The sequence below is a fragment of the Barbus barbus genome (genome assembly GCF_936440315.1).
Source record: "Barbus barbus genome assembly, chromosome: 18".
In the NCBI taxonomy this organism is placed as follows: domain Eukaryota; kingdom Metazoa; phylum Chordata; class Actinopteri; order Cypriniformes; family Cyprinidae; genus Barbus; species Barbus barbus.
Genome location: NC_136746.1, coordinates 11,588,128 through 11,602,411, shown reverse-complemented (window position 1 = coordinate 11,602,411; position 14,284 = coordinate 11,588,128). Strand labels below are relative to the sequence as shown.

The following is a 14,284-nucleotide window of genomic DNA, read 5'->3' as shown; positions in this document are numbered from 1 at the left end:
CTACATACACACATACTGCACAGCCAAACCCTTTAAATAATCTGGATTTCTGTCTGAATGATTCTTAGATTACAGTCTGATCTTAACAAGAAATACTGGGGGGACTTGGGCTAGTTGTTACGCTGTAAAATCAAGATTTTCATTGTTACTGCCCAGGAAAAACGATACAGCTCATTTAACACATGAGGCCGTTTAGTGATAATGGAAAGATGCTGTCACATTTCTCCAATCATTTTTTACAATCCACTGCAGGCTTGCATTCAGACCTGCCTTTATCAGATCCAGAATTGATGCATAGAACCATCATCGACTATTTTCTATTTTCATATATTTTAAATGCAATTTATTCCTGTGATGGCAAAGCTGAATTTTCAGCAGTCATTATCTGCTTTGTCGCTAGCGACTTTTCAGACCCCAGTGACTTTTTTTATTTTCCAAAAAGTGCCTAGTGACAAATCTAGCGACTTCTTGGACAAACCTTATTTAGTTTCTGAGACTCATCAGTACTGCTGCACGAGCGCGAGGTCTTGCTTTCCCAGCGTGCACACACTTCTCTCTCTCTGCGTCTGCTCTGTTCAGTGAGTGGCAGAGAGGAGCAGTGCTTTCAGTTAAAATAGATATACTGTTGCGACTCTAATTTTACATGCATATATCCGAAATCAAAGCACAGGCATTGTCTTTGTCTCGTCTTATCTTATGTGTATTTGATTTCATCAGACGACGGCTCAGTTATAAAATCAGGATTTTTGAGCAGATTAACATCTTGGACGGCAGAGCTGGATATGTGGTCTTAATGGGCTGCGTTTCAGTAACTATTTCATATTCATCCCGTTGTCTGAGAAGAGAAACAGTAAAATATATAAATGAACAGTTTTATTGTGAATTTGGCTGCATTAAAATACAGTATGTGAGCACAGAGATGCAAACAAATGTAAAAGGCAATATGATGCAATGATGTTGTGAATATAGTAATTAGCGTATGACGATATTTAGCGACTTTTAGCAACTTTTCAAGCTGCCTTTAGCTACTTTGAAAGAAATTGGCAACACTGGTAATTACTCCAGTCTTCTGTGTCACATGATCCTTCAGAAATCCTTCTAATTTGCTGATTCCAAGAAACATTTTATCACTGTTGAAAACAGTTATGCCACTTAATATTTTGGTGGACACCATGATAGATTTATTTCAGGATTCTTTGATGAATAGAAAGTTCAAAAGAAGAACATTTATTTGAATCTAAAGTCTATCTTGTATAAAGTAATTTAATACAATGTCTCTGGGCCAAAAGTAACTGCATGAATGTGAACGTTTGACACAGAAATGTAAACATCAACAAAACACAACGCAATCGTTGTCGTAGAGGTCATATCCGGCTAATGCTGTAACAGAATTTACTGGTATTTTGAAACTAATGTGTGAATGGTGCTTTACCAGTAAAAAGACGGAACATCATTTTCTGTGTGAACAGTGCATTTTTGTATTTACCGGTAAAGTCGTTCTGTTAATTTTATGGCAATTTACTGGTATTGCTGTGCCAAAGGGACTTATGTTTCAAATATTTAAAACTTAACAGTTGCTGAATAATATTTTCAGGTGACGGCTTCCCCATGTGACTGGCCTTATTTAGAACCACACACACAAGCCATTTTGCAGTGCCGTGTCTTTATTGAACAAATGTGTTAAACAATCAAGATAAACTCTACTATAATGACCTCTTGAAAAGAACGTAATTGGACTCAGCTGTGGGTTTGACCTGCCATCCTGAATTTAAAGCAGCATGTTGGTTGTTCCTCAGCAAACAATTGTGCTCAAGAGCAATCTAGTCTGATCTAAAGGGACTTCAGGAAGCCTCAAAAGAAGAACTCATAAAACTCAAATGTTTGCAAAGGATTTCGGAAGATTTATGCCTACAGTCAGGCAGATTAGCACCATCAGTTCAGCACCATTGCAGTGTTTTCTAGAAGATGAAGCCAGTCTGATGTGTGCTGAAACAGCTTCAATAAATAGAAAACAAGCGTCACTTGCCTGTAAAATAAAAACAAGCGTTCCCTAAAAACTGCCGTGCTGCAAATACTGTACCAGTTTCAAGGAGAAACCATTGCATCACTAAAGAAGTGACACTGAACCAGAGATGTAGCTAATAAATAAATATATACTGTACAAATGATTAATTACTAACCTATTTAATCAGTAATGCACCACAAAATTTAAATAACATAATGTGATTACTTGTGAATTGCTTTTTAAATTGCCACATATGCAATAAGGTCACATTTCAATAGACACATAAAAAAAAACTGTTCTGTTAAAAACTTACCTGTCTTTCAGGAAAATGGTAATAATGAAAAAAAACCACCAAAAAAAATAATTAAAACTTAAATTAAATGAAATGATTAAAAGTGTTAATATAAAATTAATCATTTAAAAAAAAGAGTAGTGGCCAACATAATGCATTTTGATAGGGGTGTCATTTGCACTTGTGAGAGTTGGTTATGAGGCAAGATCAGACGTGAGGTGTTCTGAATCATCCAAAAATTGTTTGAACCCCCCCCCCCCCCCCCCCCCCAGCTAAGACACTATTAATTTAAAAAATTTTAATATACAGTGCCCTCCATAAGTATTGGAACAGTAAAGACAAAATTGCTCTGTTGGCTGTGGAGTCAAGACATTTACAAATATGATTAAAAGATGAATATGAGACAAAACTACAGAATGTCACATTTTATTATGAGCTGTTTCAACACATACATGTTTTACCAAATAAAAAGAACAGCACTTTTAGAGTTCATCCCATTCATTGATGTGAGCATAAGTATTGGGACAGTTGAACATAAGGCAGATATAAAAGATTAAAAGCTATTATTTAGTTGCAGATCCCTTGCGCTCAATCCCAGCAGTGAGTCTGTGACCCATAGACATCACCAGACTCTTGGTCTCATCTTTTGAAATGCTTTTCCCAGCCTTTAATGCAGTCAATTCCAATTGTTGCTTGTTTTGGGGAGTTTCTGCCTTTACTCTCCTCTTCAGCTGGTGAAATTCATGTTCAATCAGATTTAAATCTGGAGATTGACTTGGGCAATCTAAGACTTTCCATTTCTTTGCCCTTATAAATTCCTTGACTGAACTGGCAGGGTGTTTTGGGTCATTGTCCTGATGCAATATGAAGCACTTCCTAATGAATCTGGTGGTATTTTCTTGAATATTGGTTGGCAAGATGGTTTTGTACCCTTCCAAATTCATTCTGCTACTGTCATCATACATTAGGTCATCAGTAAAGTTGAGAGGGCCTGTTCCAGAGACAGATGCATGCCCATGCCACGACACCACCTCCACCATGCTTTACAGATGAGGCTGTATTGGGATCATTTGCAGTTCCCTTTTTTCTCCACATTTTTGTTTTCCCATCACTTAGATAAAGGTTCATCTTTGTCTGATCGGTCCATAAACACAGTTCCAAAACTCTTCTGGCTCACCTTTGTGCTTTTTTGCAAACTCTAATCTTGCCTTTCTATTTTTGGTGCTGGTCAGAGGTTTGCATCTTGCTCTGTAGCATCTGTAATTCTGTGTCAAAGGACAGTAGATTGTCAGAGCATCACCCCAGTTTTCTGGAAGTTGTTGGTGATTGTACAGACATGTCATTTAGGGTTCATTTTCACAGCTTTTATGATTTGTCTGTCATCAACTACTGTTGTTTTCTCAGCCGATCAGGTGGTTGTTGGTTGCTGGTGGTTTCCAAACTCTTGATTTCTCCATGCCCTTTGTTTTTGCTAGAGCTCTAATTGACTTCCTCTTTTCTTTTAGCATCCAAATTGCTTGCTTTTCTCTCAAAGTCAGCTCCCTTGTCTTCATCCTGGTTTGTGTGTGTCATCATCGAATGCAAGATTCAGAATGCAGAAGTAATGGATATAACTGATACAACATATTCCTTGCTTTTAATATCTGAAGAATGAATGCAACAGGACACAGCTGATCACTTAGAAAGACCTGTGAGGCAACTGATACAATACTTATGCTCACATCAGATAGAGGGATGAAACTCTAAAAGTGCTGAACTTCTTAGCTGGTAAAACATCCAATAATAAAATGTGACATTCTGTAGTTTTGCCTCATATTCATCTTTTAATCATATTTGTAAATGTCTTGACTCCACAGCCAACAGAGCAATTTTGTCTTTATTGTTCCAATACTTTTGGAGGGCACTGTACCTAAAATAAATGAAAAGAACACAAAACTCTCCATACCACTGCCAAAACGTCATTGCGGCTGTGAATCATTGTGGGGAGAAATGTAATGATATGGAGCTGTTTTGCTGCCTCAGGGTCTGGATGGCTTGGAGTCACTGAGGGATCAACAAATTCCTAGTTATATCAGGAGCAGAATGTCAGAGCGTCTGTTTGTGATCTTAAACTCAAAAGAAGTTGGGTCATTCAACATGACAATGATCCAAAACACAGGAGTAAATCAACAACAGAACGCTTCAAACAAAAGAAATTCAGCACTTCACAATGGCCAAATTAGAGTCCTGACCCCACTTCCTTTGAAATACTCTGCTGTGATGTGAAACAGGCCGTTCAAGAAAGACATCCCAAAAATGTGCATGAACCGAAACAATGCGCATGTGTTATCAGCAGAAAGCAATGGTTGATGTTATTGGCAGTAAACAAGATTCCACAAAAATTCCGTCAATAATTGTGATTGTTTAAACCAATTATTCAATAAAGATATGGTGCAGGAAAAATGTTACGCTTTGGAAGCCATTCATGCTGACGACTTGACAGTGGATTCCAAAACGTTTACACACAACAGACATAAAAGATGGTTTTAGACTGTACTTTTTAAGCAGTCTTACCAGTACGATTGAAAATAATAAAAATTGTATAAGAGATAAATAATTAATATTTTGAATTATTACAATTATGAATAAATAAGATGTGATTATTTTCAAATTTGTCAAAGTATTTTTGTTGTTGTTGTTGTAATCATTACATTTGCCAATTATATTAATTGTTGCATTGCCTGAGAGGTGATTTTTTTCCATGCATAATCATAATCAACAAGCAATGGTTGATGTTATTGGCAGTAAACAAGATTCAACAAAATTCCATCAATAATCATGATTGTTTAAACCAATTCTTCAATAAAGATGGCTCAGAAATTTTTTTATTTTAAAAGTCTGTCACTTTCAATACTTCTACACATTACATACGATAAACATGGATTTTAGACTTATAGACTATATATATATATATATATATATATATATATATACATACACTGTATTTCTTAAAGCAGTCTTGCCAGTTGATATTTATTTATTTATTTTAATGTAATTTAGAAGTGTGAAAGTATTTTTCATAGTGGTCCTCACAATGTTTAGCAACTGTATCAATCAATTTACTTGAGCCAATTGTGTTTTTCCATCAATACTTGAAATAATTTAAACCAATTATTTAATGAAGACGTGGCATGAAAAAAATGTTATGCTTTGAATGTTGTTCATATTGAAGATTGAAAAACATTTACACAATGCATATAGTAAACACTGATTTTTGACATACTGTATATTGTACATTCATTTTGACCTATTCTTACAGTATATAAATAGTGATACCTTATGTTGATATCTCTTTTACAGTCTTTCATGAGTACTACCATGCTCCCACTTTGGCGAATGGGAGTGCAGCGGAGCTGAATCGCATCAGTGGAACTTTACATTTAGGGGAAATGAACCTGACAGAGACAGGGCCTGTGACCCTCCCAGAATCCTTCATTCTGTGCACGCGGGCACGGCCTCTTCTCTTTGTGCTCCTTATGCTGGGCACACTGTGGGTGGGATACACACTGTACCAGTTCAGGAGGAGGTGAGTAGCTCTCCCTGTGTGTCACTGATGAGGATTTTAAAGAGTGATAGAATGCTTTCCTGTAGCTCAAATAGTAGAGCATGGCGCTAGCAACGCCAAGGTCATGGGTTCGATTCCCAGGGAAAGCAAGAGCTGATAAAATGTAAAAACTGTAACTTGAATTCAATGTAAGTCGCTTTGGATAAAAGCGTCTGCTAAATGCGTAAATGTAAATAGAAGACTGTTTTGACACCCCCATCTTTCATTTTTCCTGGCAGTCCGTTTCTGCATGTGAAGATGAGAGAGATTCTGTCCGACTGTGCTCTGCCTATCTCAGTGCTTGTCTTCTCTTATGTGGGATCATACGTCTTCAACGACATTGCCTGTGAGTCACTATATGTGTTCATGTTGCACACACAGAGACACATGTACATGTGCAAACAAAACCTTCCGTACAGTTTTCCATTTGATGATTGGTCATTTATATCCAAAACATTTCACAAGTACAATATGTGTCACTCAAAAAAAAAAACATTGTCTTAAATGTTCCAGAAACTATATTGAAGCATTAGCATTTCTAGCATTAGTTAGTATTATTTATTATTATTATTATTTGCATTTCTTACTATTATAAATTAGATCTATTTTATATTATTTAAATTCTCATTTTTAGTGTTTTTATTATTTATTTATTTTTTTTTACACAAAACGTGTTTCCTTATATTAATTTAATATTTATTATATCATATTATTTATATTATTTCTCAGTGAACTAATATGTATGATTAGTTATTTGTTGGTAGTGTTTAATTTTTATTGGTTATATTAGATCTTTTTATCATTATTATTATAATTTTTTTTGCCATTGTTATTTTTTTATTTGACATGAAGCATTCTTTATGATTTATATTAAGTTATTTTTGTATTCATTATATTATTTCACTTCGTATTAGTCATTCAGTATTAACGTTTTTTGTTTTATTCATCATAATAGTATTTAAAACAAGGTGATGTTTATGGTATAATTTAAGCTGAGAAAAATCAAAACACTCATAATGATAAAACTACTTTATTATGTAAATTTTTAATCATATTGGGGGATTATCTTCAATATGTCAAAATGCAGCATTTAAGCAGCAATTTTGAAATTACATGCAAATAGAAGAAAAGATTCCGTACTGAGAATCAGTTAAATTTTGGCTCAGTTTGTGTCCAGGAAGGCTTGCCAAAATGTACGCCCCTACTAACTCTTAGACATTCTGACACACACACACACACACACACACACACACACACACAGCCTGTGCCTGTGCCTGTACTCTCCCTCTCTTACTGCCAGCACATTACAGCAAAGCCACTCACTCCGACTATCACTACATTATTCCTCCAACTCCTCTGTCATCAGTTCAGTGTGGGAGTTTAACTTGGTTATCAGAGTGAGATTTTACCTCTTACCTCAGGCTCTTTAAACGTTCACTCAGCGCGCTCCAATACTGCAGTCAAGAGGCTCATATTCTAAATCAGATCAAATCACAACCTCTCAAAAAAGGCCTGCTTTTGCAAGAAATGGTCAAACAGTCCAAAACTTTGCTGTAGTGTTGTGTGCTATATATAGTCCCCAAATGTATTTGTATTTTATTTCATATCCTGCCCAATGTTTTCTTCTAAATAATGTGTAAATGCAGGGCCACTTTACACTTTATGTGGGAAAAAATAAACATTTGGTTGCATTTTTGTAATTAATTTGCAGTATAATATGTTAATAGGTAAAGAAAAGCAAATGATATGTAGGTACACTCACATACCTTCCTATGAACATATTAATGTGTAACTCGTTTCTTTTTCCTGTAGATGTAAGTGTACATAAGTACTCCTTATAATTGTGCTACTGTTACTTTTTCTATTAAAATATCATAAGTTGTGATAAATGTAGGATTTAAATTAAATGTGTAATTTTTAGACCTAAACCAACCGTTCTACAACAAATGTGCTTCCTGACTGGCGTACTGTTAAGACAAATTGCACAAGGGTTGTACCCTTTTTCCCCCAATAGAAATCCCTTTTTCAGTATTATAAAGTGACATGATTGTGATTGCAAGAAATAATCCATGAGGAAAATAATTGATGGCAGTTTGCTGTAGATTTAATCACACTATGCTGGAGGGCCTGGTTTGTGTCAGAGGGACTGTAATGGGTTGTGATCTGAGGTTCACTCTGTTATTTGTTCTCTTCCAGTGCCGGTGTTTAACTTCCATGAAGGTCCGGTGTTTCAAATAGCCCCGCTGGATAAGCTGAGCGGAGCGAGTGTTCTGAGTGCAATGGGTCTGGGTTTCCTCCTGTTTCTCCTCATCTTCATCGACCAGAACATCGTCGTTTCTCTCACCAATGCACCTGAAAACAGGTTCATGTCTTTTGAAATTAGTTTCAGCTAAACTTTTGACATCCTATCCCATTCATACAAGTGGCTTCATTACAGAATACTACAGATTATTAAATTGAACTTCACCTAAACATTAACCTAACCAGGCACAATGTAATAAGTGACAAGCTGCCTATTTCATGTTGAGGAGTGTTTGCACTGGCTGCGATTTATAGCATCCTACACTCATTTATTTTCCATGAGCAACACAACATGGTTAATCTTTATGCAAATTATCATTGCCATAATGAAGGCTAAGCAAGTTGGCAAAGGAAAACCTAAAACGGAAGGGAAGTGTTTAAGTTGACCCCCTAACTTTGATCATATAATGTGATGTGTCATTTAAAATAATATTAATGAACATATTTTTCATCTCAATTTGATTATATTAAAACTATTCAATTTATTTATTTAGAATTTCTAATAGGGCACTGAACACAGTGCCCTCATAAATAATTGTCTCAGCTAGAGGAATCACTTTGGGGTCTGAGATGCACACACTAATATACTGTTTTTACACAAATATTGTGAAATATTATTGCAATTTAAAGTAAGTTTTATTTTTTAATACATTGTATACAGTTACACATGACATCATTCTAATCTGCTGATTTGGTGCTCACAAAAAAAAAAAATCATACTTTGAATAGAAATTGTAGAAGAACAGCATTTATTAAAAATCGACCTTTTTTGATATTATAAATATCTTTGCTGTCACTTTTGATCAGTTGCATCCTTGCCAAATAGCGTTATTAATTAAAAAAATAAGTAATTTTTTTAATGATTAAAAATTTTCAAGATTTTTGTAATAATTAATTTTAATCAATTAAAATAAGGTACAGACCCCAAACATTTGCACAGTAGGTTATTGCATGACAACATGAAGCCCAGTTCACAGTGAAACATCATTGGTCCTGCTTTACCTAGCTGCATATTAAACATCAAATATATTATGATTGGCTTTCAGCATTGACATAAAAATGACACATCGCTAGAAACTGGATGCTTTGCACCTGAATAGGACACCGGGTCAGATTGTGCATTGGTCTTGGTAGGGCACCTCTGTTGAATACTGTTGAGTCGTGTGTGTGTGTGTGTGTGTGTGCCACAGGTTACTGAAGGGCACTGCGTATCACTGGGACCTGACTCTGTCTGGCTTGATTAATATTTTGATGTCTGTGCTGGGCTTGCCGTGGATGCATGCTGCGTTCCCGCACTCCACTCTACACGTCAGACAGCTAGCCATCGTGGAGGAAAGGGTGGAGGGAGGACACCTCTACGAGACGTGAGCACACACCACAAACAATTACACTCGCAATCAATCTGTGAAGCACAAATGTCATTCTAGTAGCTATTGGTACACTGTGCTTGGTTTTTAATGACTCCTCTGTGTGTGTACGTGTGCGTGTGTGTAGTATAGTGAGTGTGAAGGAGACGCGGGTGACCTCGCTCGTGGCTAACATCCTGATAGGTGTGAGCTTGTTTCTGCTGCCGGTGCCCCTGCAGTGGATTCCTAAGCCTGTGCTCTATGGGCTCTTCCTCTACATCGCTCTCACATCCATTGACGGCAATCAAATGTGCGACCGCATGGCTCTGCTACTCAAAGAACAAGTGAGTGTGTGCGCGTGCGAGTCTTTGATGAAAACAAAGGCAAATAAAAGTCATAGGTGTTGTACAAATAAGAACACATGAGAGAGAGAGAGAGAGAGAGAGAGAGAGAAGAGCACCCGCTGTGCAAATAAAGCATCAGAGCGCCCTCTACCTGTCATGGATGGAAATGTCTTTTTGTGGCTGAATGCTTTGTGCATTTTTACTGAATGGATAGCTAAGCGTGAATGCCCTCAAGATGCATTTGAGATGGATCAGGAGGTGGTTTGAGATGCATACTTCTGTGTAAATGCTATGGATTGGCAAAATGTTTCATAATCAACTAGTTCCCTTCCAGGAACGTCGAGCTGCGTCCGGAGACGCTATGGGAACGCCTTCAGTGTCATTCTGCTCTGAATATCGTATGTAATCAGAACAATAGAAGGGCGAAGCGTCACGGGCGGAGTGACATCACGACCAGGAAGTATATAAGCACGTGAGGCGGCGCCCGCGTCAGCTTTCTGTCATTTCAGCAAGCGCTCTGTGTGTGTGTCAGTCCAATCTGTCTTGTGAGTCTTATTTACTGTTGTCTGTCTTTAGAGAAAGAAATTAGACATGCCAAAAGCTAAGACGAAGACAGGGGGTGATCTCAGATCACGTTATAGGTTGTGTGTTAGTCCTTGCCCGCGTTACATTACGGGTGAGGACAAACATGACAGCCGTTTGCCCACACTGTGAGCGGCTCTCGCTGCGCACACTCCGCATCCGGAGGGCTCTCTTCCGTGAGGGAGCCTTTGTGAGTTCCCCGTGCGGTGCTGGCCCCGCTTTTGCCGAGGCAGAGCGGCGGCTGCACTCGTGGGGCTCACAGGCTGATTTGGCGGACGAGAGTGAGACGGGAATTTCCCTATCTCCTCCCGTAACCGCCAGGTCAGGTGCCCCGTCTCTTGAGGGAGTGGTTCCTTCCTCTCGAGACGAGGGCTCGGAGCTCCGTCTCTCGTCCTCTGAGGAGGCTGAGGCGTCGAGCGCCGACGAGGGTTCGCCGCCTTCCACACCCCAGTACGAGAAGCTTTTAGAGGTGGTTACTAGGGCAGTGGCCAAGCTTGAGATCAGTTGGCCCCCCGAAAAATCAACAAAGATGAGCGTTTATTAGATGAGCGTTTCCTGCGCTCGCGGCAAGCACCTCGCTGCAGGAGCCTTCCATTTTTCCCCGATCTCCACACTGAGGTGCCGAGATCGTGGTCGAAACCGTTCTCGTCCCGCCCGTTCATCCCCGCATCACACTATTATGGCAATGTGCGGGACCTGGACGCGTGCGGGTACAGGACGATGCCACGGGTTGAACGGACGCTAGCTAGCTATCTGTCCCCGCTCACGGCGTTGTCCTTGAAGGCTCCTACCCTGCCTACTAAGCCTGTGCGCACGACTTCATCCTTAGTAGGCAGGGGGTATGCGGCAGCAGGCCAGGCCGGTGCGTGTCTGCACACCATGGCGGTGTTGCAGGCGTACCAGGCCGAACTGCTGAGAGAGTTGGATGAGAGTGGTGAGGTTAGACCAGAAGATATTTCTGAGTTGAGGAAGACCGCTGATCTTGCCCTCCGCGCCACCAAGGAGTCGGCCCGTGCCATCGGCCGCTCCATGGCAGCTATGGTGGCAACGGAGAGGCACCTGTGGCTGAACCTGTCTGAAATTCAGGTGAAAGACAGGTTCTGCCTCATGGACGCCCCGCTTAAGCCTTCTGGTCTGTTCGGCGACGCAGTCAGCTTGGTCGTCGACAGATTTCAGGAGGCTCGCAAGCAGGCGGAGGCGTTTCAGCGGTTCCTCCCTCGCCGATCTCTAACTCGGGGGACTGCTGGGCGGGAGCAGTCCCCTCCGCATACCAGCTCCTCGTACCGGGATGCGCAGAAGCAGAGCGTGGCCACTCGTGCTCCCCCGCGGCGGAGCCGAGTGCGGCGGCGCTCTGCGCCGAGTGCCTCTAAGCCGAAAGCTGATATTCAGGATACCCTTACGGCTAGGAGGTCCTCGGCACACAAGTCCTGATGGGCGTGCTCCAGGACTTCGGAGGGCGGCCCCTACTGGGGTGGAGCGGCTTACACCGCGGTACCCGGTGACCGTCTCCCCTCGGTGCCCTCCGGGGATCTGTCTGTCAACCCTGCAGTTCCAGGGCACAGTAGGTCCCAGCGTGTGCTGTTCTCAGAGTCCCCCGCCGGTTGTGACTGCGGGTCTGGGAAACTCGCCTCAAGTGCCAGAGACCGCGTCTTCCTCCGGAGAGCCGCAGCAAGACAGTGGTCTGGCCATATCTCTGACACCAGAGGTCAGTCTCGAGAGACTGATTCCCTTAGTAGATCATCTGGCGGCTTGGCAGCGGCTGCCAGATGTGTCTCTTTGGGTCCTATGGACAGTAGAGCATGGTTATTCCATCCAGTTCGATGGGCCACCTCCGCCGTTCAACGGGGTTTGCGTGACTACGATCCGCCCCGAGCAGGCTCTGGTTCTGGAACAAGAAGTCGAGAATTTAGTAAGGAAGGAAGCCATCGAGTTGGTTCCTCCTCACGAGACTCGCGCCGGCTTCTACAGCCGATACTTCATTGTTCCAAAGAAGGATGGGGGGCTGAGGCCCATATTGGATCTGCGAGCTCTGAACCGCTCAGTCAGAAAGCTGAAGTTCAAGATGCTTACAGTCAGGCAGATTGTATCTCAGATCAGGTCCGAGGACTGGTTTGTCTCGATAGATCTCAAAGATGCCTGTTTCCATATATCCATCCTTCCCTCTCACAGGAAGTTCCTGAGGTTTGCTTTCGGGGGCAAAGCGTATCAGTATCGGGTTCTTCCTTTCGGCCTAGCACTCTCACCCCGCACTTTCACCAAGTGTGTGGATGCGGCACTGGTCCCGTTGCGACTGCAGGGCATCCGCATACTCAATTACATCGACGATTGGTTGATTCTCGCTCAGACAGAGCAATTGGCGGTTCGGCATCGAGATGTCGTTCTCGCCCACATGAAAGAATTGGGGTTGAGACTCAACGCCAAGAAAAGTGTGCTTTCTCCAGTTCAGAGAACCACTTATCTAGGCGTGGTGTGGGATTCGACCACGATGCAGGCGTGTTTGACCCCTGCTCGGATCGAGTCGATTCTCACAGCAGTCAAGAGAGTGCGTCAAGGCCAGCCATTCACTGTCAAGCAGTTTCAGAGGCTGCTAGGGCTTATGGCAGCAGCGTCCAGCGTGATTCCTTCTGGCCTGCTGTACATGAGGCCCCTACAGTGGTGGCTCAAGAACAGGGGGGTCTCCTTGAGGGGAGACTCGCTCCGCGCTGTCAAAGTGTCACGCCGTGGTTTCCGTGCCTTAGACATGTGGAGGGACCCTCAGTTCTTGGTTCAGGGCCCGGTGCTGGGAGCTCCGTGTCGCCGCGTCTCGCTAGCGACGGACGCATCCCTCACCGGTTGGGGTGCGGTCATGAGTGGCCACCCTGCCCGTGGTCTGTGGAGTCGACGCCACCAGTCGTGGCATATCAACCAGTTAGAGATCCTAGCTGTGTTCCGTGCACTCAAGCACTTCCTCCCGGACCTAAGAGACCGCCATGTGCTGTGCGCACGACAGCACGGCAGTAGTCTCTTATATCAATCACCAAGGAGGTCTGAGGTCGCGCCCCTTTTACAAGCTGGCGCGCCAGATCCTGGTGTGGGCCCAGGGCAAGCTCCTATCCTTGAGAGCTATACACATCCCTGGGCATCTCAATGTGGGAGCAGACGTTCTGTCGAGGCAGGGGCTGAGGCCCGGGGAATGGATGCTTCACCCAGAGGTGGTGAAGCAGATCTGGAAGGTCTTTGGCCAGGCACAGGTGGACCTCTTCGCCACTCGAGAGTCAGCGCAATGTCCCCTCTGGTTCTCTCTAGCTCCACCAGCCCTGCTGGGTCTGGATGCTATGGTACAGACGTGGCCGAGGCTGCGTCTGTATGCCTTCCCCCCGATCGCTCTGCTCCCGGGAGTTCTGGAGAGAGTGCGCCGGGACGCGGTCAGTCTACTGCTAGTAGCGCCGTTCTGGCCGGGCCGAGTATGGTTTTCGGACCTGATTGCTCTTCTCGACGGCACCCCGTGGCCGGTGCCTGTCAGAAGAGATCTCCTCTCACAGGCAGGGGGCACCATTGTGCACCCCCGCCCGGAGCTATGGAAGCTGTGGGTATGGCATCTGAGGGGGCGCAACTCGTAGCTTCCGGTCTGTCAACTGAGGTTGTTGAGACCCTCCTTCAATCCAGAGCTCCCTCTACGAGGAAACTGTATGCCCTGAAGTGGAAACTCTTCACTTCCTGGTGCGGAGACCACCAATTTGACCCAGTTAACTGCCCAGTTGGTACAGTGCTGGAGTTCCTGCAGGCCCGGTTCTCCGCAGGGTTAACCCACTCCACGATTAAGGTCTACGTGGCTGCTATCTCGTCATACCA

General features: G+C 42.6%; 1 protein-coding gene across 2 annotated transcripts in view; it reads left to right on the top strand.

Moving 5' to 3' along the window:
* The window catches only part of LOC306884502 (solute carrier family 4 member 11-like), a 78,921-nt gene that overhangs the window by 57,159 nt on the left and 7,478 nt on the right, over positions 1–14,284 (top strand). For both annotated transcript variants that reach the window (XM_079440415.1, XM_079440414.1), the window contains 5 exons: positions 5,637–5,862; positions 6,120–6,226; positions 8,077–8,242; positions 9,372–9,545; positions 9,676–9,871. In XM_079440415.1, coding sequence (XP_079296541.1) covers positions 5,637–5,862; positions 6,120–6,226; positions 8,077–8,242; positions 9,372–9,545; positions 9,676–9,871 — 869 coding nt within the window. The remainder of the gene's footprint in view (positions 1–5,636; positions 5,863–6,119; positions 6,227–8,076; positions 8,243–9,371; positions 9,546–9,675; positions 9,872–14,284) is intronic.